This window comes from Phacochoerus africanus, chromosome X (assembly GCF_016906955.1).
Source record: "Phacochoerus africanus isolate WHEZ1 chromosome X, ROS_Pafr_v1, whole genome shotgun sequence".
In the NCBI taxonomy this organism is placed as follows: Eukaryota; Metazoa; Chordata; class Mammalia; order Artiodactyla; family Suidae; genus Phacochoerus; species Phacochoerus africanus.
Window position 1 is genome coordinate 45,291,853 of NC_062560.1, and position 25,856 is coordinate 45,317,708.

Consider the following 25,856-nt stretch of genomic DNA (forward strand, 5'->3'; position numbering starts at 1 on the left):
GTAACCTCCCCACCCCCGGAACGCTCCTCATGGTTGGAAAGAATCAGAGCAGACAGTCAGTGGGTGGGCCTGTCTGGCCAGATGGTATTTTGGCTGCACAGCCTTTACACACACACGCACGCACACACACACACGTGTTGTTAGAACGCTGAACATGGACCGTGCCCCACCCGACATCCCCGATCCCCGATGCAAAGCAGCCAGGCTTCCAGACATAAATTAAAAAATAAAATAAAATAAAATAAAAAAGACTTGGTCTCTGGGAGGGAGAGCTCATGCAGAGAGGAAGGCAAAGGCCCCTGGGAGCCAGGGCCAAGAAGGAGGAGAAGCCCCCGCCCCACCCCTCAGGATTCCCCACTCCCCAGGGGCCTCAGCCCGAAGACGGGTCACTAACACCAGCCATCAGGCCTTCACCCCCTTTAATGTCCAGTCTCCCAAGCTATTCGATTTTGGTGCCGGCCCCCATGTCCCCACCACAGCCCAAGGGAATAGTGTCCTGAGGGGTGGGGAGGGGGGAGAGTGGGTGCAGCTTGCAGGTCTTTAGCTGGCTTCTCCTGGTTCTAGGTCTGGGTCAGGGGACCCCACGCACTCCTTGCTGAGCCGCACAATTTCCTGGGACAGCACTTCCATGTCCTAAGGAACAAACGAGCCATCAGGGATCAGAGAAGACGGCAGGTGACGATCCCTCGCCAAGCCTGGGGGGCCATCCTTCTCACCCCCGCAGGGCCCAGCTATGTCTAGCCTGGGACAGGAAGGTTTTTGAAGAAGCTCCCAGAGCTACCGGCAATGGGCTGGGCTCGCAAAAGGTGTGTGTGGAGTGGCTGTCGGGGTGAGGAATGTCTGGAACCATCGGACACGGGAGTAGCTCGTCTGCTGTGCGCGGTGAGGCTGGCGGGTACGACCCCCTCCCCTCGCCACCTTATCATTTACTAAAGGGTGAGCTCGCTTCTCAGAGGCAGGGGCTGGATCTGCATCCTTTCTGACTCCCCTGAAGATAGGGAAACGCTTGGGTGGCAGGATGGGTGAGTGGACATGTGTGTAGCTGCATGGGGGACGGGGTGGGGGAGGGGGGGGTCCATGGTAGGCAAATAGGTGGACCAAGGAACGGCTCAGAGGACACATGGAGGACAACAGGTAGGCAGGCAGGTCGCTGGCCGGGTGGGTGAAAGCAAAGACAAGGAGTGACTGAGGAGTAGGTGAGAGAGAGAACGCGATACATCAGGAAATGGGGCGCAGAGACACGGGCAGATGATGAGATGAGTAGCGGGGCAGATGGGCGATAGTAGGAGGGGCTGACGGGAGAGTGGGTGAGTGTGTGAATGAATGCGTGAGTGGGTGGACGCGAGGATGGAGGGAAGCGTGCAAGACTAAACTGCTAGGAAGTGGATGGAGGAGGGGAAGATGAGCGGCAGGAGTGCTTAGGGAAGGGGCTGGCTGGAGGGGGAACTGGCAGATGACCCGGGGGGCCGTGTGGCTGGACAGACAGAGGGGTAGGCTGGCACGCCACACTTGCCTTGTGCAAATGCATATTCTTGGTGAGCTGCTCCTCCAGCATGTTCTGTAGCTTCTTGTTCATCTCCCGAAGGTTCTCATCGCCGGGCTTCACGAGGTCTCTCAGGACACTGCCCAGCCCGCTGCGGTCGGTGTGGCCTGCTGCCACAGACACATCTGCAAGGGCCCAGGCTGAGAACTACCCCCTCGGCCGAGCCAGAGGAGAGGTGCACCGAGACAGGGCAGAAAAGAGGGAAACAGAGAGTGGGGGAGAAAAGTAGGGGGAGAAGCCATTTAATGGAGGGGAGCAAAGGCTTTGCCATGGCAGACCTCTAAGAGCTAGAAATGGGGCTGGAAGAGCGGCCATGACTGCAGGCAAACCTGCACAGAACACGCAGTCAATTCTCGGCACGTGTCGAAGGGGATCATTCTGATTAAATACGGAAAAAAGAGGGAGAGAAGCTTTGAAAGAAAGGAACAAAAGGAGTTCCCGTCGTGGCGCACTGGTTAACGAATCCGACTAGGAACAATGAGGTGGCGGGTTCGATCCCTGGCCTTGCTCAGTGGGTTAAGGAGCCAGTGTCACCGTGAGCTGTGGTGTAGGTCACAGACGCGGCTTGGATCCCGCGTTGCTGTGGCTGCGGCGTAGGCCGGTGGCTACAGCTCCAATTCAACCCCTAGCCTGGGAATCTCCATATGCTGTGGGAAGCAGCCCTAGAAAAGGCAAAAAGACAAAAAAAAAAAAAGAAAGGAACAAAAAAGCAAGACAGGGGATGGGGCGGCGGCGGCGGCGGCGGCGGCGGCGGCGGGAGGAGAGAGGAGGAGAGAAGGACCCTAAAAGGGACATAGGAAATTTCTGGAGATGGCATCATCTGGACGGGCAGCAGGAATGGGGAGACAAGATGAGGGGGGGATGGGGCAGAAAGAAGAGAAGGGAGAAAGAGAGAGCAGCGGAAGGGACACGGGGAGGAGAAAGGAGAACGAGAAGGACAGAGAGACCCACTCAAGAAAGGAAAGGAAAGGGGAGAGGAGCCAGAGACCCAGACGGGGCGGGGAAGAGCTGAGATAAGAGGCGGAACAGGAGGAGGACACCCAGGTCCGGGCCTACCCGGTTCTCCCCGGTTCTCCCTCCACGGCCTGCGGTCTCATCGGGAACTCTGTTGAGCTCCTCGAGGAGAGGGGAGAAGCCGCAGCTCTGGACGGCGGGGAAGGAAGGGGCAGGGGAGGGGCTGGACCCGGGCTGAGGGCCGGGGACGGGGCACTGACCGATCCGGCTGTCCATGACATAGGTCTCGATGATGGCGCTCTTCCGGCACAGGTCCTCGGCCATGGATGCGCTGCTCACCTCCAGGTGCTTGACCTGCAGGGTGGCCGGGCCCACCTCAGATCCTCAACTGCGCATGTTCACACCTGAGGAGGGCCCCCCCGTCCCCACCGACTCCTGCCACCCAGCCAGGAGGCTGACGGCTGCCAGAGCAGGGTGGGGGGGGACAAGCAGGCAGACCGCACCTTCTCCTCCAGCATCCATTTCTCCTGCTGCGTCTCTGCCAGGCGCTGAAAGAGCTCAGCCACTTCCTCATCTGACAGCTCTGCGGGCCGCGGGGGCTGGGCCTGAGGGCTGCTGGATAAGGACTGCAGGGAAGCAGTGGGGGCGGGGGCGGGGGAGGGAGAGGCCAGGCCAGGTTCAGCGCCGATGCCCCAGACAGGATCAGGGGCTGAGAAGAACCAAGCTGGGGGTGGGCTGCACAACTGGGGCTGCAGACAAGTCTCGGCGCCCCCAGAGACTCTGGGTGCCCCTGTGCCCAAAGCGGGAGACAAGAACCACCACATCCTAGCCTTACTGAGACCAGGAAGGGAGAGCTGGGGGCAAATGAGCTCTAACCTCCAGCTGACAGGAAAACTAGGGGGAGAGGGGAACAGGCTAAACGATACCACTAGGAAGCCAGCAGGAAAACCCCAAAGGTGGGAGACTGCCTGCAGGTCAGCTGGGCTGGTCTCTTCTATAGGTTGATGTCATGGAAAAAAAGGGACCATACTAGATTCGAGAGACATGTAAGGGACATAAAGCAACCAGAGGCAAACGAATGTGCTCAGAAATTGAATGCTAGTTTTCATAAAACTGGCAAGAAAGGACATTAAGCAATAAGGGCCAGAGAGAATAATTTGTCCATCCTGCACTTAGCAATCTGAAGCTAAGTTGGGCAGCTTGAGGAGAAGCGGACAAGAAAATGCGTGTGCGGGGCCCAGAGGACGAGATGGCTGCAGGGGAGGCAAAAAGGAGGGCCCAGGATTGGGGGAGAAGCTGGGGCCGTAGGCTCTTCCCTGCCCCTTACTCTGGCTGGAACAGTTGAGCTCTCCTTTTCCCGCAAGATCTCGCGGTAGCTGAAGGAGGAGACGCTACTGCTGTCCCCGGTCTGGGTCCGGCTTGGTGAGTTCATCTCTGAGAGCACCAGCTCCTCGAGCCCTGGGCAGAGAGGGAAGAGAAACCTGAGCCCCAATCCCCCAGGGTCCCAGGGCAGCCACTGGCAGGAAGAGGCAGAAATAGATTTGACAGAGATGGAGAGAGGCAAAGAGACACTCGGGCACTGGGGAACGGCGGAAGCAGAGTGTAGGGGTGGGAAAGGCCGAGGCAGAAAAAAGGAGCCGCCTCTCCAGGCAAACACACCAGAAGTGAAACAAAGGTGAAGATGGGGAGAGAGATGGCGATGTGGAGACTCACGGGCATTAAGTGGTGTATGCGCTCAGACTCAGGGTACAGACAGGTGGAGAGGGCATGGGGCACCCCCACGTGCAAGAGAAGACCCCAGAGAGACAGCAAGCCAGAGCGGATGATAGAAGCAAACAGAGACCCTGACTAAGGGCAGGAGTCAGAGCAGAGACAGAGAGAGAAAAAACAGTAACCGACTCGGAGCCATGCACGGAACTCTGAATTTCATCTAATGGACAAACAGACTGTATGGCCCACAATTTGAACCTGTGTGCTGATTTGTACACTACTCTGTAATAGAACAGAAATAAAAGTCCTCTTTTATAAAGAGAGAGAACCTCAGGAGGCTGAGTACCTTGGAGAGACAGTGATTTGGGGAGACACACCTGTTTTTGCCATGTCACTTAAAACATAGCCACTAAGCTTGGGCCGTTGCTCTTGCAGCTGCTTCTGGGTGTCAGGGACGGGAGCTGACACCGCAAGCCAAGGATCTCTGGCAAGAGCAGGATGGCTGTGGAAGGATAGGGAGCGTGTTTTCTCTGAGCTTGCAATACAGGAGATGCTCCAGAGCCATCACCGAATCTTATCTATTTATAAGCTATTTTTTTCTTTCTGTCTTTTTTTTTTTTTTTTCACAGCATATGGAAGTTCTCAGGCCAGGGACTGAATCTGAGCCACAGCTGCAACCTACACCTCAGCTGTGGCAATGCCAGATCCTTTAACCCACTGCGCTGGGCCAGGGATTGAACCCGTGCCTCTGCAGCCACCCGAGTCGCTGCAGTTTCTTAACCCAATGCACCACAGCGGGAACACCAAGGGTTGTTTTTGTTTTTGACTGTGCCCATGGCATGCGGAAGTTCCCGGGCCAGGGATCAAACCCGTGCCACAGCAGTGACATTGCTGAATCCTTAACTGCTAGGCCACCAGGGAACTCCTGTAGTTGGGTTCTTAACATACTGTGCCTCCTGTTGTTACTTTCTTTAAAAGTCAGTGGAGTTCCCGTTATGGCTCAGCAGTAACAAATCCAACTAGCATCCATGAGGACATGGGTTCAATCCCTGGCCTCGCTCGGTGGGTTAAAGGATCTGGTGTTGCTGTGCAGACGCAGCTCGGATCTGGTATGGCTGTGGTGTAAGCTGGCAGCTGCAGCTCTGATTCGACCCCTAGCCTGGGAACATTCATATGCTATGGGTATGGCCCTAAAAGTAAAAAAAAAAAGTTGGAGGCAAGTTGAATTTTTCTGTTGCTTGTTCTACCTTAAGTGGTAGAAATAAAATGGATTTTTAGCTACCATAATGATCACATGGCATTGCTGCTGCCTAAGTCTGTCTCCTGAGATCAACTGGGAGCTCCTGGAGGACCGAGACTCAGGGGGGCTTCCTATCGGAGACCCTGGATGTGAGTGTGAAGGCTCAGTCGTATTTACAGAATGAGAGGAGGGAGAAGAGAGATTCAGAGATAGTGGGTGAGGCGTGGGAGTGCATGAGAGGCAGTAGGGGGCCCAGACAGACAAAAGAGAGAGAGAGAAGAGAGACAGAGATAAAAGGAACAGAGAGGAAAAAAAGGCAGGAGGAGAAAAGGGGAGAACTGGAGTGAGAAAGCCAGGAGAGAAAGGTAGATACAGAGATAACATGAGGCAGAAAGAGATAGAAACAGAGAAGGGACCTAGCAAAAAGGAGAAAAAGAGAGACACACATGGCGAGATCATGCAGAGAGAGGGTGAAAGACCGACCGAGCTCAAGTGGGACAGAAGACACAGGAGCACCCTGCAGAGTACAAGAAGCAGCCCCAGCCCGCAGGCCCAGCATCTTCCTGCCTGACATCCAGGCCCCTCACCTGAGCGGCTCTTGCTATTGGTGAGGATGTCCTGTAGCCGCTCCTGCAGCTTATCTGCCCGCTTCCGCTCCAGGTGCAGCTGCCGTTTGAGGTCCTTGAGCTGTGGGGAACAGGGAAGAGATGGGGGCTGAGGCCCAGGGGGGAGCCACAGGGCAGGAGGGGGCCGTGCTTGGACAACTCTCCATCGTACCGCAGCACTGCCCTTCTTCTCCAGGATTCGCTGCCCATCCACCGTGTCCTTCACCTCCTGTGAGATGGGAAAGCAGGGCTGGTGGGTGCCGGCACAGCTGCCTGCAGGGTGCTCCCTCCCTGTCCCGTTACTGCATGTGGAGGCCTGGGGTGTGGCGAGGGACCAGGTGGGACCAGTGACCTGCTTCAGGCTGTTGATGGTCTTCAGGTGGCAGTCCCGCTCCTCCTGAGCCTGCTGGAGCTGATCCCGCACACCCTGCAGCTCCTCCTCCTTGCTCTGCAAAGCGGAGGGCAGCTCAGGCCCTGCGGCTCGGGGAACCTCAGTCCTCCCACCCGAGAGGAAAGCCATCGTGCAATAGGCACCTTCAGCTCACTGGCATGCTGCTCCCGACACTGCTTGAGGGCTTCCTCTTGTTCCTGCTGCTGCTGCTGCAGAGATTCCTACAAGACAAGTCCCAGGTCTGGCCACGGGCCCGCAGAGGACATCATACCCCCCCCAGGGGACGTCACGCCCAGTGAGGGGTGTTGAGGGAGGGCAAGGGGGCCCCTGGGTATGCAGAGAAGACACTCCTGCGGGGAACACTGTGTACGTGGAAGCGTCACACCTAGGGCTGTGCCATTCACATGGAAGACCAACATTTACATTTCATTTTAGGTATTTATCTTTCCTTTTTTAGGGCCACACCCGTGGCATATGGAAGTTCCCAGGCTAGGGGTCGAATCGGAGCTGTAGCTGCCAGCCTATGCCACAGCCACGTGGGATCCGAGCTGCGTCTGTGACCTACACCATGGCTCAAGGCAACGCCAGATCCTTCACCCACTCACTGAGCAAGGCCAGGGATCGAACCTGCATCCACATGGATGCTAGTCAGATTCATTTCCGCTGAGTCACAACAGGAACTCCAAGTGTCTTTTCAAATCTGCAGAGCAGATATTGTGCCCTACTGATGGCCATGCCCTGATCCCCTCCAAGGGGCTGCTGTTGAGCCAGGGGCCACTGGGGGGATGCCCAAGACCAGAGCATCTCAGAAGGTTCCCCAGGCCTGAGCACAACCCGGTACACCCCACCCTCAATCCGCCTTTGTGCCTCACCAGCTACCAACACACCTCGGCCTCCTTCAAGCGCCGTTCAAACCAGCCCTTGGCTCCATCCATAGAGTGAACCTGAGCTTGAAGTTCTTCCACCGTCTGCTGGAGATTCTCCAGCTCCCGCGTTCGGGCCTGTGAGAGGGCAGACCGTGGTGGGCCAGGCGGCAGAGCAGACCCCGGATCCTCGCCATCCCCAGGCCTGTCAGCAGAGCAGTGCTCCCCAGGCTTTATTTTATTTTATTTTTTTGTCTTTTCGCCTTTTCTGGGGCCGCTCCCGTGGCATATGGAGGTTCCCAAGCGAGGGGTCGAATCAGAGCTGTAGCCACCGGCCTACACCAGAGCCACAGCAACGTGGGATCCGAACCACGTCTGTGACCTACCCCACAGCTCACGGCAATGCCGGATCGTTAACCCACTGAGCAAGGCCAGGGATCGAACCTGCAACCTCATGGTTCCTAGTCAGATTCGTTAACCACTGCACCACGACGGGAACTCCAGCTCCCCAGGTTTTAGAGGCAGAAGGGTATCATCTACCCACCCACCTTCTCCTCGCGGATCTGCCCACGAAGCTCCTCCTCCTGCCGCTTCTTATCTTCGTGCAGCTCTCGGAGCTCACGCTCGTAGCGGGCACGCACCCCTAGCACTTCCTTCTCATGCCGGAGCCGGACTGCTCCCAGCTCCTCCTTGTGCTGGGACTTCTCCTGCAGCGTCTCCATGGCCAGCTCATCCAGCATGGCCTTCCGCTTCTCAGCACTCTGGCGTCAGGACCAGGGGGCAGCAGGATGTCAGGCAACCTCCCCACCTCCAGCCAGTGCCAAACAAGGCCCAGGCCAACAAGCCAAGGTCCACCTCGTCCCCATCCCTGCTGCAAAGGCTCCCTCCCTCCCTCATCCTTGTGGAACTGGTCACCTCCTGTCTCCTCCCATTCCCGTGGGTTTGCCCACATCACCTGCCCCGCCCCCTGCACGCACTGGGCCTCCCCGCCCGGTGCTGCCCACCTTCCGAGCCTCCTGCAGTTCCTGGGTCAACAGCTCCTTCTCCTGACCGATTTCTTGAAGTTGTTCCAGCAGCCGACTGTTGGCCCGCAATGACTCCTAGCGTGGGGACAAAGGTTTGATAAAGAGCCCCCAGGAGGCAGCTGGTCACCCGGGACATTCTGGTCGGGCATCTCCCTGGACCCTGGCAACGTGGGTGATGTTCTCTCCATTTCTAGATGGGAAATATGGCAGAGACAACTAGCTGCACCCCGGTATTCATTCCCCCCTCTTTCTCCACCAAGAGACTTCATGAGTGGGCACATGGTCTGCTAGCTGACATTTCCCCGGCTCTTTTGCCGTTAGGTGTGGCCGCGGGATTCATTTCTGTAAGCAGACGTGGTGAGTGTAATTTAGGTGATGGTCGTAAAGGAAAGGGGCACGCTGGGCCCTTCCCCTCCTCCCCCTTCCTTCCAGACAGAATACAAACATGGCGGCAGGGAGCTTGAGCAAGCATCTTGGATGCCAAGATAGAAATCTTGTGCTGGGAGTTCCTGTTATGGCTCAGTGATAACAAACCCAACTAGGATCCATGAGGATGCAGGTTCGATCCCCAGCCTCGCTCAGTGGTTTAAGGATCCAGCGTTGCCGTGAGCTGCGGTGTAGGTCCCAGACGCGGCTCGGATCTGGCATGGCTGTGGCTGTGGCTGTGGCGTAGGCTGGTAGCTGCAACTTCAATTTGATCCCTAGCCTGGGAAACTTCCATATGCCAAAGGTTCGGCCCCAAAAAGCAAAAAAAAAGAAGCATTGAGTTGAAGGTGGCAGAACAGCAATGGAGAAGGAACCTGGGCCACTGGTCATGAGAAAGCCATCATTCCATCCCCGGACAACCTACCTGGACTCTTATATGAGGGAGAACGACAGTCTTATTTAATAGAAGCCACTCTTGTTCTGGTTTCTGTTATGGAATCAGAATGGCTACCCTAACTAACTGCAGAGGCTCAGTCTCAGAGAATTGAAATGACTTGGTCTAGGACACACAGGTGCTAGGAGGTTTAGGAGTCAGACTGGAACCCAAGTCCGTCTAACTCCATGGTCTTCCCACTGCAGCTCATGGGAAACTCCACTGAGCCAGCACTAGGGAACTAAAAGAAGATGGGGTGGAGCCAGAGGTGTCACCTGCAGCTGGGAGTTGAGGTCATCTTTCTGTCCCATGAGGTCCTCGTACTCAGCCTGTCGCTGCTGCAACTCAGCTGTCAGCCCAGTAGTCTGTTCCCGGAGCGCATTCAGTTCTTGGGTCTTTGATGTTTGGATCTGGAGAGAGCGGTGATGATGGGAAGCGGAGGTAAAGGGGCTCCAGGGGCCAGTCACAGGGTGTGAGCCTCCCAGTTCCAGGGAGACCAGGGAGAGAGGTGAAAAGAGTCAGGGAGAGGAGGGGGGCAGCGGATTTCAAAGAGAAAAGCAGTGAGAAAAAGAGATCAACAGGGGACTGGATAAATGTGGCGTATTCATAGAAGGAAACCGTACACAGAGATAGCAGGACCGATCAGTGCCACATATGGATAAACCTGAGATATCAGGCTGCAGGGGAGTTCCCATCGTGGCGCAGAGGTTAACAAATCCGACTAGGACCCATGAGGTTGCAGGTTTGATCCCTGGCCTTGCTCAGTGGGTTAATGATCCGGCGTTGCCGTGAGCTGTGGTGTATGTCACAGATGTGGCTCGGATCCTGAGTTGCCATGGCTGTGGTATAGGCCGGCAGCTACAGCTCCGATTAGACCCCTAGCCTGGGAACCTCCATATGCTGCAGGAGCGGCCCAAGAAAAGGCAAAAAGACCAAAAAATAAATAAATAAATAAAAAATAAGGCTGCAGGAAAGAAGCCAGACATAAGACTGGGTGTCTGATTCCATTTACATGAAGTCAAGGAACACACAGAATTCATCTACGTTGAAAAAAAGGTCAGAGGAGTGGTTACTGCTGGGGAAGTAGTGATTGAGAAGGGGTAAAAGGGATCTTCTGGGGTGCTGAAAATGCTCAAGATATTCATCTGGGGGGTGGCCACGTGCAGATAGATAGACAAAGATGAATCACTGAGTATACACTTGAGATCAGTACACTTCCGGCACTTTACTGGAGAGAAACTAGAATGCAAGAGAGTCAGGGATGGATGGCCAGAGAGAAGAGGGGTGGAAGCCAACAGAAAGAAGCTGAGGAGCTCCCGTCCTGGCGCAGCGGAAACAAATCTGACTAGGATCCATGAGGACACAGGTTCGATCCCTGGCCTCGCTCAGTGGGTGAAGCATCCGGCGTTGCCGTGAGCTATGGTGTAGGTCGCAGACACTGCTCAGATCCTGCGTTGCTGTGGCTCTGGCAAAGGCTGGCAGCTACAGCTCCGACTGGACCCCTAGCCTGGGAACCTCCATATGCTGTGGGTACGGCCCTAAAAAAAAAACAAAAACAGAAAGGAGAAGCTGAGAGTGAAAGAGAAACAAGAGGCAGGAGAACAGCATGAAGTCCAGGCGACCCTGCCCCACTGGGGTCAGAAGCAGAGGGAGACAGGGAACTGGGGAGGGCTCAGCGTGGGCTCCCACGTGTCCTATACCTGCTCCAGCGCAGCCAGGCTCGTCCTCAAGGCATTGTTCTCAGCTAAAAGTCCTTCCACTTGTTCCTGCGCATCTGCACTCTGGATGGACACCTGGCCCCGTCCCCACAACAAGTGAGAGCAGGTCCAGAACAGGAAGGCAGGACCTACCAACAGCCAAGAAAGAAAGGACACACACACACACACACACACACAAACCACAACCAGGGGAAGCAGGACCCCTGGGGCCTTGCCTGGTGTACATCGCCCACTGAGGCTGCCCCCGCCGAGAGCCCGCTCGGTACAATGTACCTGATCCTGTAGGGCTCGCAGTGCTGCCGCATGCTCCAGGCGCTCCCCCTGCCGCTGGTCTCTCAGCTCTGCCAAGCTCTGTGGGGATCAGGTCGGGGGAGCCCATTCCAGACTGCAGCCTCCCCTGGGGTACATATAACCATACAGACTCCCTCTTTGACCACCCGGCAGCATGTTGCCGGCACTTGAGGGTCTTGGACTACCCAGCCATCGGAGATCTCAGGCTCACCCAAACTCTAGGTCATGACCCCCAGGGGCCTCAGACACCCCTATATCCCAGTTCTAAGCATCTCAGAAAACACCTAGACTCCTGGGGATTTCAAATTCACTCAGCCCTCATCCATAAGAGGTCTCACACTCATCCAGATTCCAGCTCAGAGGCCCCAGGATTCTCAGACACACTCAGCCTCCAGGGACTACAGCTTCAATCAGACTTTTGACCCCAATTCCCAAGGATTTTTAAAAATTTTTAAATTTTTTGTCTTTTTAGGGCCACACCCAGAGCATTTGGAGGTTCCCAGGCCAGGGGTTGAATCGGAGCTGTAGCTACTGGCCTACACCACAGTCACAGCAATGCCAGATCCGAGTCGAGTCTGCGACCTATACCACAGCTCATGGCAATGCCAGATCCTTAACTCACTGAGCAAGGCCAGGGATTGAATCTGCATCCTCATAGATCCTAGTCAGATTCATGTCCGCTGAGCCACAATGGGAACTCCCCCAAGGATTTTTAGACACACACAACCCCACATACCCCTAGTTCCCAAGAGTCTTAGATCCAGAGTTGCCATCATGGCTCAGCAGTTAACAAACCTGACTAGCATCCATGAGGACACGGGTTCAACCCCTGGCCTCACTCAGTGGGTTAAGGATCCGGTGTTGGTGTGAACTGTGGTGTAGGTCGCACGCTCGGCTCCGATCTGGCGTTGCTGTGGCTGTGGTATAGGCTGGTGGCTACAGCTTTCATTCGATGACCCCCAGCCTGGGAGCCTCCACATGCCATGGGCGCGGCCCAAAAAACAGAAAAGACAAAAGACAAAAAAAAAAAAAAGAATTTCAGATCCATGCACGCACAGCCCCAGACCCCATAGGTTGCATATTAATATAACTGCCTTGGTGAGGCCTCAGACCAATATTTCACCTGCCACACCTGTCCCCAGTCTCTGGGGATCTTCGGACCCAGCTAACTGAAAACTCAGTTTTACCCAGACTTCTGTCCCCTGCTCCTAGGGGGCCTTAGACCCACAAGCCACCATATCCCCCGATCCAAGGGACCTCAAACTCACTCACTCTAGGGGGAAGCCAGGAGGCAGCCCCCAAGCCTTGGGAGCCTCAGACCCACCTAGACATTTGCTGCAGTCTCTGGATGTCTCCGACTCGCCAGTTTTTTTATTCACAGGCTCCAGGGGTCTCAGGACCACCCAGCCCACATGATTCAACTTCCTAGGTATCTCAGGCCCCAAGCCAGCCCCCAAGCTCTGAGGATCTCAAATGGACCCACTCTCCAGGCCTGTCTTACCCTTGAAAGTCTTACATCTGCCCGGCTGCCACAGGTCTCAAAGTAACCCAACATCCGGGGAATTCAGACTCATTCCAACTCTTGGTCCCAGTCCAATAACCATAGATTTCTCCATACTCCTGTCTCTAATCCCCCAGAATTTTATTTTTATTTTAAAATTATTATTTTTTTGTCTTTCTGTCTTTTCTAGGGCCGCTCCCGCAGCATATGGAGATTCCCAGGCTAGGGGTCTAATCGGATCCGTAGTCCCCGGCCTACGCCAGAGCCGCAGCAACGCTGGATCAGAGCCGCGTCTGCAACCTACACCACTGCTCACGGCAACGCCAGATCCTTAACCCACTGAGCAAGGCCAGGGACTGAACCCACAACCTCATGGTTTCTAGTCGGATTCGTTAACCATTGCGCCACGACGGGAACTACATCTAATCCCCCAGAATTTTAGATTCAGCCAAACTTGTGGCACAGATCCTCCAAGTCCTCAGCCCCCCTGAGATTTTTCCTTCCTTTCAGGGCTACACCCACAGCACATGGAAGTTCCCAGACTAGGGGTCAAATCGGGGCTGCAGCTGCCAGCCTGCCCCACAGTCACAGCAACATAGGATCCAAGTCACATCCGTGACCTACACCACAGCTCACAGCAACATCGGATGATCCTTAGCCCACTGAGTGAGGCCGGGGATTGAACCCACATCCTCCTGGATACTAGTCGGGCTCATAACCTGCTGAGCCACAACAGGAACTCCGCCCACGCCCTGAGGTTTTTGATTCATGCAGATTCCTAGCCCAACACCTCAGGCCCTGGGGGCTCTCTAGGTCCCATTTCCCTAGCTCCTAGCAGGCCCAGGACCCATCCAGTGCCTATATTTCTAACACAGGAAATATCAGACTTGCCAACTAGCCTCTCCAGACCTCAGAGCTCCCCAGACTCCCAGACCTGTCCCCATCCCAGTGATCTCAAAACCCAGCCTCTCACCTGATTGGCAGCCTCAAGTTCCTGCTGCAGCTTTTGAGTTCGGGCCAACTGGGCTTTGAGATCAGCTTCTTTCCGCTGTTGTAACTCCTCAATCTTGTTCCTGGGGGTGATTGGCGGGGTTGGGGGGGGCACAATGATCATGGCTTGAGGCCCAGTCTCCCAGCTCTGCCCCTGTGAACTTTGGTTAATGCCACTGGGCACTGCCCAGTTGTCCACCAATATCTCCAACCCTGGTAGTTACCGGCTGTCATTGAATAGTGTCTCCTTTTCGGTCTGCAGGCGGCAAAAACTGGGCACAGAAAGACAGGCATTCACAGGTCAGTTCCACAAGTCAGTTCCCTCCGGAGTCCCACCACAAGCCCCTTCCCCAACCTCTGGGGGAAAAAAAAAAAATTACCTTTCTTGTTTCTTTTTCAGTTTCTCGGAGAGCTAGGGTGGGGGAGGGGAGAACAAGTGATAACAGTGAGATTAATATTAATAAGGACAAAACATAAACTGCACGTGTACAATCACTTCCTACTAAGTCCTTTTAGGAAACTGGACTTGGGAGTTCCCGTCGTGGAGCAGTGGTTAACGAATCTGACTAGGAACCATGAGGTTGCGGGTTCCATCCCTGGCTCTTTGCTCAGTGGGTTAAGGATCCATCATTGCTCTGAGCTGTGGTGTAGGTTGCAGACTCAGCTTGGATCCTGCGTTGCTGTGGCTCTGGCGTAGGCTGGCGGCTACAGCTCTGATTTGACCCCTAGCCTGGGAACCTCCATATGCCGTCGGAGTGGACCTAGAAAAGGCAAAAAGACAAAAAAAAAAAAGGAAACTGGACTTATCTTGTAGAATCCTCAAAATAGTCCTGAGAAATGAGCACTATCAGTTTGATAAATGGGGAAACTGAGTGTCAGAAGGGTTAGGTACTTTGGTTGCATAGCTTGTTGGCAGCAAAAATGTGACCTTTACCCAGCTCCCTCAGGCTCCAAAGCCCAAGCATTTATGCCCCCAACCCTATTGATGGATGGCCACATCACAGAATGGCTAAGCTGGGAGGCCTGCAAAGCAGAATCGGGATTGGCTGCCTCAGCACTGGGTCTCAGATTCTTTTTTTTGGCCACACCTGCAGCATATGGAAGTTGCCAGGCTGGGGAGCCAATCGGAGCTATAGCTGCTGGCCTAGGCCACAGCCACGGCAACAATGGATCCGCCGCATCTTCGACCTACACCTCAGCTTGTGGCAAAGCCAGATCCTTAACCCACTGAGCAAGGCCAGGGATTGAACCTGCATCCTCACAGAGACTATTTCGGATCCTTAACCACAATGGGAACTCCTCAAATTCTTTTTTTGTGAGGGGGAGTGAAAGAGAAAAAGATAGCTTTATTGCCTTGCCAGGCAAAGGGGGCCACAGCAAGCTAATGCCATAAAGACTGTGCCCCCTTCAATTTTTTTTTTTTTGCCTTTTCTAGGGCCGCTCCCTCGGGGTCAAATTCCCAGGCCAGGGGTCGAGTCGGAGGTGTAGCCACCGTCCTACACCAGAGCCACAGCAACGCAGGATCCGAGCCGCATCTGCAACCTACACCACAGCGCACGGCAATGCCGGATCCTCAACCCACTGAGCAAAGGCAGGGATCGAACCCACAACCTCATGGTTCCTAGTTGGATTCGCTAACCACTGAGCCACGACGGGAACTCCCTTCAAATTTTTAACATAACGGGAACTCCCTTCAAATTCTTAACATAAGAGCCAGCCATCTATACATGCTTGGATGGATGGACAGATGCATGAACAGGCTGAGCTGGGAGGATACAAAAGGATGGGATGTGGTCGGCTATGTACCAGACATAGAAGGGACCACATTAGCCCATCTCGGAGGGAAAGCAGATCTGAGACATAACTGCCTCTCCATTTCACAGATGACAAAACTGAGGCTTTGAGGAGGGACTCTGCCCCTTGTGCCCTGCCAGGGGAAGCATGGCAGGTGGGGACTGGGGGTGGGGCAAAGTCCAGGGAAAGCGCAGCAGCCCCACCTTAGCAAGTTCTTCCTGCAGCCTGGATGTTTCGGCCTGCTTCAAGGTCTGCTGGGAAGGATGCCGGAGGGCGTCGTTGTCAGCAAGGGAGGAGGTTAAGGCCTATGCCTTTCCCTGCCCTCCTGCCTCCCTAACCCATCAGCCCACGAGACAGGTGATGTCTCAGACATCTCCGTGGGACCTCAGGCACAGCCAGGGCATCTGCCTGTGTCCTGGCACCCTGGGCCCCGACAGACCCAGATTCACCTCCAAGCCTTGCAGTTGCTCCCAGAGCAGTCTCTTTTCCTCCTTCTCCATCGCCCATTTCAGCTCCACTTCTGCCAACGGCATGGGGGGCAGAACAGGGGAAGCTGGGCCCCCTGGGGGGTCCCCCTCCCCCTCACTGGCAGCTGGGGACCTCCCAGCCTCTTTCCCATAGCGCTCCTGCAGGGCTGGTGGGTAGAACAGAGACATATGATGGATGAGGTCGCCTACAAAGGCCCTTGACATTCCTCCAAGAGAGGGAGAACTGGCCTTCGACTCCTTAGGTAGCAGAAACCCTGCCCCCAATGACCACGAGCCTGCAAAACAAATGTTCAGCCCGCCCCCCTGCAACCTCTCACTTTTTTTTTTTTTTTGCTTTTTTAGGGTCACACCTGAGGCATATGGACGTTCCCAGGCAAGGAGTCGAATCGGAGCTACAGCTGCAGGCCTACACCACAGCCACAGCAACTCAGGACCTGAGCCACGTCTGACCTACACCACGGCTCGCAGCAAAGCTGGATCCCCGACCCACCAAGCGAGGCCGGGGATCGAACTCGCATCCTCATGGATACTAGTCGGATTCATTGCCACTGCGCCACAATGGAACTCCCAGGCACACAGATAGTTTTTCAGTCTCGCCAACCATGGAAATCCTGTCTGCTATCAAATCGGCCCAAACTAGTTTCCCCAAGCACCACCATCCATCTCCAAGCCCTACCCACAGACCTCCAACGTGATGCCCATCATCTTCCATCTACAACTGAATGCCCCTGGGACCTCTAATCCCAGTCACATTCTATAAAGTCTCCCTCCGGATCACCAAACTACCACTCACCACCCCACAAGCCCCGGCTGCTCTCTGAAAGGCCACATATCACTACACTCCCACACTTGACCAAGCTTTCTTTCAGTTTTCGTTCCAGAGCCCCCTGACACCTAGGCTCAGAATCTTCCTAACTCTCCTTTGCTCACCGTCTTCATTTAGCAGACATCTCCTTTCTGGATACTTTTTTTTTTTTTTTTTTTTTTTTGGCCGCAGCATGCAGGGGCTTGATGTGGGATCTCAGTTCCCAGACCAGGGATCGAACCCAGCAATGGTGAAAGCACCCAGTCCTGACCACTGGACCACCAGGGAACTCCCAAACAAACATCTCCTTTCTGATGTTCGATCTGCTAACCTCTAACACTTACTAGCTACCAGGCACTAAACCAAACTCAGAAAGATATCACCTCTCATCTCTGCGACAATTGTCAAGGTGGTGGACATCACGATATGTAGATGGCGAAGCTTTGGCTTGGAGAGGTGAAATGCCTTGTCCAAAGTCATAGACAGGTTCATGGCAGGGCCAAGCCTGATTCTGAAGCCTTTTCCCTTCCCCTGGGAGGACCACACCCTGCTGGAGCCCCCAAGGTCCCCACATCCCCAGGAGGGCCTCCACGCACCTGCCACATTTTTCTGCAAGGCTGTGTTCTCCGCCTGCAGTCTCAGCAGCTCTCCGTCCACAAGGCTCCCAGCTTGGGCAGCCCCTGACCCAGCAGCTCCATCCTTCAGTTGCTGGTTCTCCCGCTCCAGCTGTTCCATCTGGCTGCAGAGCTAAGGAGCGGACGAACGAGGAAGCAGAAAAGCAAAGAATCAGAACAATATTTGTTGGAGCGCCCGTTGTGGCTTAGCAGTAATAAACCGGACTAGTATCCATGAGGATGCAGGATCAACCGCTGGCCCGGCTCAGTGGGTTAAGGATCCCGAGTTGCTGTGACTGTGGTGTAAGCTGGCAGCTGCAGCTCCCATTCAACCCTAGACTGGGAACTTCAGATCCCTAGCCTGGCAACACCAGATCTGAGCCACATCTGGGGCCTACACGGCTGCAATGCTGGATCCTTAACCCACAAAGCAAGGCCAGGGATCGAACTCACATACTCACAGACACTATGTTGGGGTCTTAAGCCACTGAGCCACAATGGGAACTCCAGAACACTATTCCTTTCATTCAGTTCTTCTGAATCCTTTCACGCTCTGCTCAAATGTCATCTTTCAAGTAACAGCCCCCAACACAGAAATTCCAAAACTCTCTAGCACAGCACTCTGTTCATTTCTTTCTTACCTAGCACAAGTCACAATTAAATTTACCTAATATGTTAACTTCTTAAATCCCTAAAAACTCTTGGATCATAAATTACGATTCACAATTAAATTTTATTTTGTAACAGGCTCACAAGCATAGACTTTTTTTTTTTTTTTTTTGTCTTTTTAGGGCGGCACCCATGGCATATGGAGGTTCTTAGGCTAGGGGTCTAATCAGAGCTATAGCTGCTGGCCTACACCACAGCCACAGCAATGCAGGATCCGACCTGTGCCTGCGACCTACACCACAGCTCACGACAATGCCGGGTCCTCAACCCGCTGAGCAAGGCCAGGGATCGAACCCGCGACCTCATGGCTCCTAGTCAGATTCGTTTCTGTTGTGCCATGACAGGAACTCCACAAGTACACATTCTGAAACCAGACTGCCTGGATGTGAATTTCTAGTCTGCCATTTACTGGCCATATGACCTTGGCACAAATTACTTCATCTCTCTGGGGCTCAGTTTTCCTTATCTGGTGACTAGGGATAGAAATGATTGGCTTGTTGTGAGAATTAAATGAGTGAATAATGTAAAGCACATCAAATAGGAGCTGGCACAAAGTAGACACCATGGAACAGTCACCTATCAGTGCTAGAGCACATAGTGGGAGCTCAGTAACTATTTGTTGAAGGAACAATTGAGCTGAAATATCTTGGCAAGTAAGTGGTGGAGACAGGTCTTGAACTCAGGTCTCTCTGTGAGCATGTCTAGCTTCCAGGAGGAGGAGGGAGAGTGAGAAGGAGGTTCTATACCTGGCTCAGTCCCTAGCCCAGGGCAGGTGCTGAGAAACCATGAGCTGGATTTATGGAGGAATACCTGCCCCTGTCTCACCTGGCAAGAACCATGATACCATTGAAGATGGAGGCAGGAAGAAGTGAGGTGATGAGGTCAGCTGCTATGAGCACCAGAGGTTCTGAATTTTTTGGGGGTAAGGACACACCGGGACATGTTGTCTAAAGGAGCCATGTGTTAAGACCTGCAGGTTGGGACAACCTTTATGGCTTGGGCTGGGAGAAGAAGCTAGAAGCAAGGAGACCAGTGAGGAGGCTGTGGGAATAGGGCAGGTGAGAGGCGGAAAGGGCTGAGGCAGGGCTAGGCCACAGGATGGATATAAAACTTTTTTTTAACAGTCAAGAAATATTTTAGAGGGAAAATGAATTAGTAAAAGGATACTATCAGTAGCTAATACCTACAGAACTGATACTACGTGCAAAGCTCAGTTCTAAGTGGTTTACACACATTAACCCATTCAATCCTCACAAAAGCCCTGCCAGGCAGGTCCTGTCATTACCATCATTTCTTTCCCTCCTTTTTTTTTTTTTTTTTTTTTGCTGTGCCTGCAGCATGTGGAAATTCCCCGGCCAGGGATTGAACTCATGCCACAGTAGCAACCCAAACCACTGCAGTGACAACGCTGGATTCTTAACCCACTGTGCCGTGAGAGAACTCCACCACCATTTCCATGTTAAACATTTAGGACTCAAGAAACAGGAAGCTTGAGTGACCTGCTCAGGGTTACAGTTAATAAGAGGTAGAGCCAAGGGTTTAATCTAGGCCTTCTGGCTCTTAACTACTATTTACTAAATTGCCTCTCCTAGTATTGTACCTGCACAAAGGTTGTGTTTTTGGTTTGTTTTTCCTTTGTAAAGTCTTGAGCCTTACATTCTCAGGTTGAGCCTTGGAGATATCTTTTTTGTTTTATGAGATGTTCTCCCTTAAAATACACTAAGAACTTAGAAAATCATTGACCACAGATACAAAAGATAGGTAAGGGAACAAAAAATAATAATGTCTCTCACTGCCCAGTAGATTTAGAAAGAGCCAAGACACTAAAATCAGTGAGAAGACAGAATTATCCAATCCAGGACAAATTACTTACAACTAGAACCCCAGGCTCATGGCAGATGAAAGGAAGGAAAAGGCAAGCAGCTTGAACGTCTTTTTATCCCATATTAAGCATAAGAATTTTACCTAAGACCCTCCCAACAGCCGGGGACTCCACAGCACCACATCCCCCCACCCCCAAATACACAAGAAGACTTAAAGCTCAAAGAAAAGGAGTGACTTGATCAGGAACCAGCTGCCCTCATAGTTTGCAGCCTTCTAATTCTAGTACAGTGGGTGGCCCCATCTGTCAAATTGCTACCCCCCAACAGAGAGCCAGGCCTTGTTTCAGCACCATGGACAGTGACACAGGGCCAGCCTCTGTCCAACCACCCTCAGCTGCCTTCCCGCTTCAGCCCAGGTGTCCCCTATCCCGTGGACCTCCTTCAACTATCCAGGGCATCAGCACCTTGCTGAACTCGGCCATAAGCGTGCTGTTCTGCAAACGGAAGTCCTCCTCCTGGCTGTGCAGCTTTGCCTGTAGCATCTCATTTTCACTCAGCAGCCCCTCGAATTCCTGCAGTGGCAGATGCGGGCTAGGTCTCCAACGGGGGATGGAAAGTATGGGGAAGCAGGGCAAAGAAACAGAGGGAGAGAGAAAATGACATTGGGTGGGGGGAACATAGGGTACAAAGAATGAGATGGGTGAAATCAGGAGATATGGGGGGAAAGAGAGATACAAGGAGGGAGAAACATGGGCATAGAGAGAAGGGAAGATGGGGAAGGAGAGGAGGATGAGGAGAGGAGTATATAGAAATAGAGGAGAAAGGAAGCAGAAAGAGAAGGGGAGAGGGGTTTAGACAGAGAAGGAGGGATGGGGAGGGGAAGAGAGGAAAAAAAGAAAAGGTAGGATGACAAAGAGAGCAACAGAGAAAGAACAGAACAGAGAGGGGGGGTGAGGAAAGAAATGACTCCAGTAGAGAGAGAGGAAGAAGGGAGAGAGAAACAAAGAGTCAGAAATAAAGGGAAAGAAGGAAAGGGAGAAATGATGACAGAGATAGGAACAGATGCGAGAAAGACAAAGAGAAAGTTGAGAGGGAAACAAGATTTCGAGAGGAAGAGGAAAGGCAGAAACAGAGATTCAGAGAGGAGGATAAAGAGAAAGAAAGAGAGAAGGAAAAACACACAGAGAGAAATGCAGAGTGAGAGACAAAACAGGAAGACAAAGACACGAAGACACATGGGAGCACACACACAAAGAAAGAAAGGCCAGTACAAGGAGATCCTGGCCAATAGAAATATCCCCTCTAAGACACAGTCACCCACCAGGGGTCCCCTTACCTGAGCTTTCTTACTCTTGCTCAGTGCCTAAAGGTGAGGTGGGGAGAGAGAGAAGGTAAACAGAGATGGACGCCCTCATTACCATGAAGGGTAGGGAGATACTGTGGCAAGTGTCAGCGGGGGGGACAATGATAACAGCGGTTGCGGGATGGGGACATCTTTATCCACAGAACTCACACAGCGAGTGGAGCCCACAGGAAGGATGGAGTGAGTGAGTGAGTGGGTAAATGAGAAGCGCCCTGCTTACATCCTTCCCCCCGAGCGCCTGAGGCTATTCCTGGGCCTGGGACTCCAGGCTCAGAAGCTGTGGCTTCGTTGCTACATCTGTCCAAACACACCTAGGTGGATCCCTTCCAATGCCCCGTGGGAAGTGCTGTTCCCCTGCTGGGCAGCTGAGGACATTGCCAGGTTGGGGAATCAACGCCCTACCAACGAGAAGCCCAGCTCGACGGCTGCCAGACTTTCGGCATTCTGTATTCTTTCATCTAACAAGTATGGAAGGAGCACATCCTGTGTATGACAATGTGCTCTGCATGGGGACAGAGCAGTGAAGAAAGAGACCAAAGAGGGCCTTGAAGGCCTTGAGGGGCCATCGGAGATTATATGCTATCTCACCTTCAAAGGGTTTGAGAGGTAGGTTGAGTCTCACTTTACCAACAGGACCATCACAGGGATAGGGAGCAGGAGCACAAGACAGGGGTGTGAGTGGAGAAACGGAGGCAGATTCAAGGCAGATTTACTGACAGACTTGCTGGTTTAGTGAGCAATTTGTGAATGAGAATGAGTAATTAAAATGAAAAGTGAATGAAGAGTAAATGTGGGGTTAATACGGAGTTCCCGCCGTGGCGCAGCGGAAGCGAATCCGACGAGGAACCATGAGGTCTCGGGTTCGATCCCTGGCCTTGCTCAGTGGGTTAAGGATCCGGCGTTGCCGTGAGCTGTGGTGTAGGTTGCAGACACTGCTTGGATCCCGCGTTGCTGTGGCTGTGGCCTAGGCTGGCAGCTACAGCTCCGATTGGACCCCTAGCCTGGGAACTTCCATGTGCCACGGGTGCAGGCCCCCCGCCAAAAAGAGAAAAAAAAAAAGGGTAAATGTGGGGTTAATAGGTGTAAACAATTGCATGTAGAGCGGATAAGCAAGGAGATCCTGCTGTAGAGCACAGGGAACTATATATCTAGAGGCTTGCGATGGAACATGATGGAGGCTAATGTGAGATAAAGAATGTATATGTGTATGTGTGAATGACTGGATCACTTTGCTGTACAGTAGAAATTGACAGAACAGTGTTAAATCAACTAGAATGGAAAACATGAAAATCTTCAAAAGAAGAGTAAATGTGAATCAATAAATTAAGCAGACCTAGATGCTATTAGCAAAGGAGACTTCCCGGAGACATTTTTGAATGACCCATGGCAGCATGCGACGTTTGGTCTGGCACGCTGGAGGTGCTCATGGAACAGATAGCTGCAAGGAAACATGGATGGGTGAATGAGCGGAGGGAGGTACCTTCTGAGCTTTGCTGAACTCCTTATCCAGGTAGGCGACCTTCTGTCGAAGACTGATGAGTTCTGGTGTGGGGAAAGCAGAGCGTCTCAGCCTCCGTCAGCGGCAGGAGCCGAAAGGTCCTCCTGCCAGGCCTCTGAGGTTTTTTTCCTCCCCTTGGCCTCTGTCCCCCAAAGCCGCCCCCATCTCATGAGACCCTTTTGGCTCACCAACACCATTCTTGCGTAGTTCATCCGAAAGCTGGTAGTTGTTTGTCCGGAGTTCTAGGAGCTGAGCCTTAGCGGGGGAAGCAGGGAGGGAAATGACTTGGCAGGAATGTGTCACCTACCCTCACAGGGAGGGAACCAATCTCTGAGCCCCATGGACCCTGCTGCCCTCCGTGTGCCTTTTTATTCACTCCTAAGACCTGTGCCTGTTGCCTCCCAAATGAGCTTCCAGCTGCTCGGCCCATCCCACCTTCTCCACTTTTGCTGATTTATTGTTATTTTTTTCTAGGGCCGCACCTGAGGCATAGGGAAGTTCCCAGGCTAGGGGTTGAAAACAGGAGCTACAGCTGCCAGACTAGGCCACAGCCACAGCAAGGCCAGATCCGAGTTGCATCTGCAATCTACACCACAGCTTACAGCAACGCCGGATCCTTAACCCACTGAGCGAGGCCAGGGATTGAACCCGCATCCTCATGGATACTAGTCCGATTCACTGCTGCTGCGCCACGACAGGAACTCCTCCAGTTCTGTTTATAACCACAGCCAGCCTCACCTCTCTATCTCCCTGCTGCCTCCATCTCTCCCCTTCCAATCCACTATGCTCACGTGGGTTCCATGGCTCTCCAGGTCCACAGGATAAAGTTCTGCCCCCTCGCCTCAGCTGCCTCATCACACACCCAATACTGTTCTATCTTCTGTCAGAGGTATTGTCCATCCTCTTGGCCAGAATAGGGGGCCAGGGATTGCCTTCTGCCCTCTTTCCCAAGGGAAGAGGGCCTCGGATTATGACCAATCTCACTGAGTAAAAGGGGGCTGCCCAGGGTCCCTGTCTACAAGGCTCTCCAAATATGTCCAGACCCCTTTCAAGAATTGAGGAAAAGTTGGAGTTCCCGTTGCGGAGCAGCGGAAATGAATCCGACTAGGAACCATGAGGTTGCGGGTTTGATCCCTGGCCTCGATCAGTGGGTTAAGGATCCGGCGTTGCCATGAGCTTCGGTGTAGGTCACAGATGCGGCTTGGATCCCCCATGGCTGTGGCTGTGGCGTAGGCCAGCAACTGTGCCTTCAATTCGACCCCTAGCCTGGGAACCTCCATATGCCACAAGTGCAGCCTTAAAAAAAAAAAAATTGAGGAAAAGTAATGTATGGGCCATTCCAAACAGCATACCCCTCCTTACTACCCTTCCAGGGCACTGAGGTCAGTTCTTTCCAGAACCGCTATCCCTTACTCCACCAGGACCTTTCCCTCTCTTCCATGGCGCCAGCCTCCATCCCGGGGTGGTCTACTAAAGGAGACAGCACAGAGCCTCTATAGAAGCTTCTTGCCCCGTCCTCTCTCGGATTCTGTGATCTGTCTCCCCTGTCCTGATCCAACTGGAACACCGCTGGCACCCACTTCGGAGGCCCTATCCAGCAGTTCCCATTGTGGCGCAGCAAAAACGAATCCAACTGATATCCATGAAGATGTGAATTCAATCCCTGGCCTCACTCAGTGGGTCGGGATCCAGCGTTGCTATGAGCTGTGGTGTAGATCGCAGACTCAACTCGGATGTGGCGTTGCTGTGGCTGAGGTGTAGGCCGGCAGCTGTAGCTCTGATTCGACACCTAGCCTGGGAACTTCCATATGCCATGGGTTCGGTCCTGAAAAAAAAAGTTCCTATCCATCAGAGCCCAATGGTTTTCCCATCACTCATGGTCAATGGAATCAATCTTCCTCACTCAAGAGTCCCCTATACCCCTCAAGACCTCCAATGGAATGGCCCTATATCCTTCAGGGTTTTTCCCCAAACAAGGCCTTGGGTGGGTCAACTGGATTACACGGAATACCTGTACAAGTTACAGAGCCCTTCCCCTTTTATGGTCCAATGACCTCGCCCTTCCACCCTCAGGGTCCCTCACACAGTAACAACTGGTTTCCTTCATTCAAGGACCAACAGATGACCTGTCCTTACTTGGAGTCCCTCCTGTCCTCCACAGGACCCTACCAGAGGTTTCCACCTTTCAGAGTCTCCCCACTCACTAAACCCAATGGTCTTCTCCAGTTAGGAACTCTCGCAACAAGGTCCCACTTTGGCCTGTCATCTCACCTCAGAGTCTCCCCCAAAAGAATCAAGTAGTCAGAGTCCTCAGCTAGGGTACCTCCCTACAGAGCAGTGATGTCCCCTCCACGGCAGTCCAAGGGATCACTCTTTCACCTCCTCTGGTCTCTCACCAAAAAGGATTAATGGTATTACCCATTCACCCCAGGCCTAATGGGATCACGCCTCATCATCCAATGGTACTGCCCTCTCTTGGGATCCGCTACACCCCTCTCGCACAGAAGCTCCATTTCCCAGGAACAATGACAACATGTGGGGTCTTTCCCCTGTCCCCTGACACAATGGTATCTCCCACAAAAACGTCCACCTCCCACCAGCAATGGTATTGCCCTCTCCAGAGCTCCCCCCACCATGACGCAAACAGCCCAACGCCCGCTTCCTTCCTCTCCAGACAAAATGGTTTCGCCCTCTCAGGATCTCCTTCCCTCAAAGCCCAACATTATCATCACCCACCCAGGTGTCCCCCGCACGGGCCCAAAGGTATCGTCCCCCCCAGGTCTGAGTAAGGTACCGCCCACGCTAGGACTTTCTCCTCCGCCCACAAGGCTAACAGAATCCAACCCCTCAGAGCCCAACAGAATCTCAGAATCCAGTAGTATCAGCACTCGGAGCCTCAGTTTCCCTTCCCCAGACCAACCCCTCAGACTCAAGATCCATCCCAACCAACCCCTGCCCAGACCCATGGCACGACTTCTCTCTTTCCCGCCCCCTTGTCGCCTAGCCCGGTGGTCTTTTCCCCGGCGAGCGGCACCTGCATCCGCTGAAACTCCTCTTCAGACAGAGCTTGCGCCATGTTCCTCCCCCCCACCCCCCCTACAGCTTTCTGCGC

The 25,856-nt window shown here is 53.5% G+C and overlaps 1 protein-coding gene across 5 annotated transcripts; it reads right to left on the minus strand.

Moving 5' to 3' along the window:
• Positions 1–59: 59 nt before the first annotated feature.
• GRIPAP1 (GRIP1 associated protein 1) lies at positions 60–25,856 on the minus strand. 5 transcript variants are annotated; one of them, XM_047764495.1, is made up of 26 exons: positions 25,779–25,856; positions 22,933–22,999; positions 22,727–22,788; positions 21,220–21,246; positions 20,348–20,455; positions 17,374–17,524; positions 15,934–16,118; positions 15,688–15,735; positions 14,071–14,102; positions 13,915–13,962; positions 13,674–13,773; positions 11,182–11,259; positions 10,891–10,983; positions 9,466–9,600; positions 8,311–8,406; positions 7,855–8,067; positions 7,331–7,444; positions 6,587–6,664; positions 6,405–6,500; positions 6,225–6,281; positions 6,035–6,134; positions 3,825–3,955; positions 3,001–3,123; positions 2,758–2,851; positions 1,514–1,668; positions 60–633 (listed from the first exon to the last, which is right to left on the minus strand). In XM_047764495.1, exons 1-26 carry the CDS (start codon positions 25,818–25,820, stop codon positions 541–543), a joined length of 2,526 nt encoding a protein of 841 aa, XP_047620451.1. In that variant the 5' UTR covers positions 25,821–25,856; the 3' UTR covers positions 60–540. The 5 variants fall into 5 exon arrangements, with proteins under 5 accessions (XP_047620451.1, XP_047620454.1, XP_047620452.1 ...); XM_047764498.1 differs by lacking the exons at positions 20,348–20,455; positions 21,220–21,246 and having other exon boundaries at positions 25,779–25,835; XM_047764496.1 differs by lacking the exons at positions 60–633; positions 1,514–1,668 and having other exon boundaries at positions 2,272–2,851; positions 15,934–16,004; positions 25,779–25,835.

What these genes read in the sequence shown, in the direction of transcription:
- GRIPAP1 (XM_047764494.1), bottom strand. Translation starts at nt 25,820, where the DNA reads ATGGCGCAAGCTCTGTCTGAAGAGGAGTTTCAGCGGATGCAG. An exon ending in AACTGCAGGAGGCTCGGAAG is followed by an intron (nt 8,068 to 8,310) that starts GTGGGCAGCACC and finishes TCCTGACGCCAG; the next exon opens with AGTGCTGAGAAGCGGAAGGC. An exon ending in GCTCAACTGTTCCAGCCAGA is followed by an intron (nt 3,124 to 3,824) that starts GTAAGGGGCAGG and finishes GCTTCCCTGCAG; the next exon opens with TCCTTATCCAGCAGCCCTCA.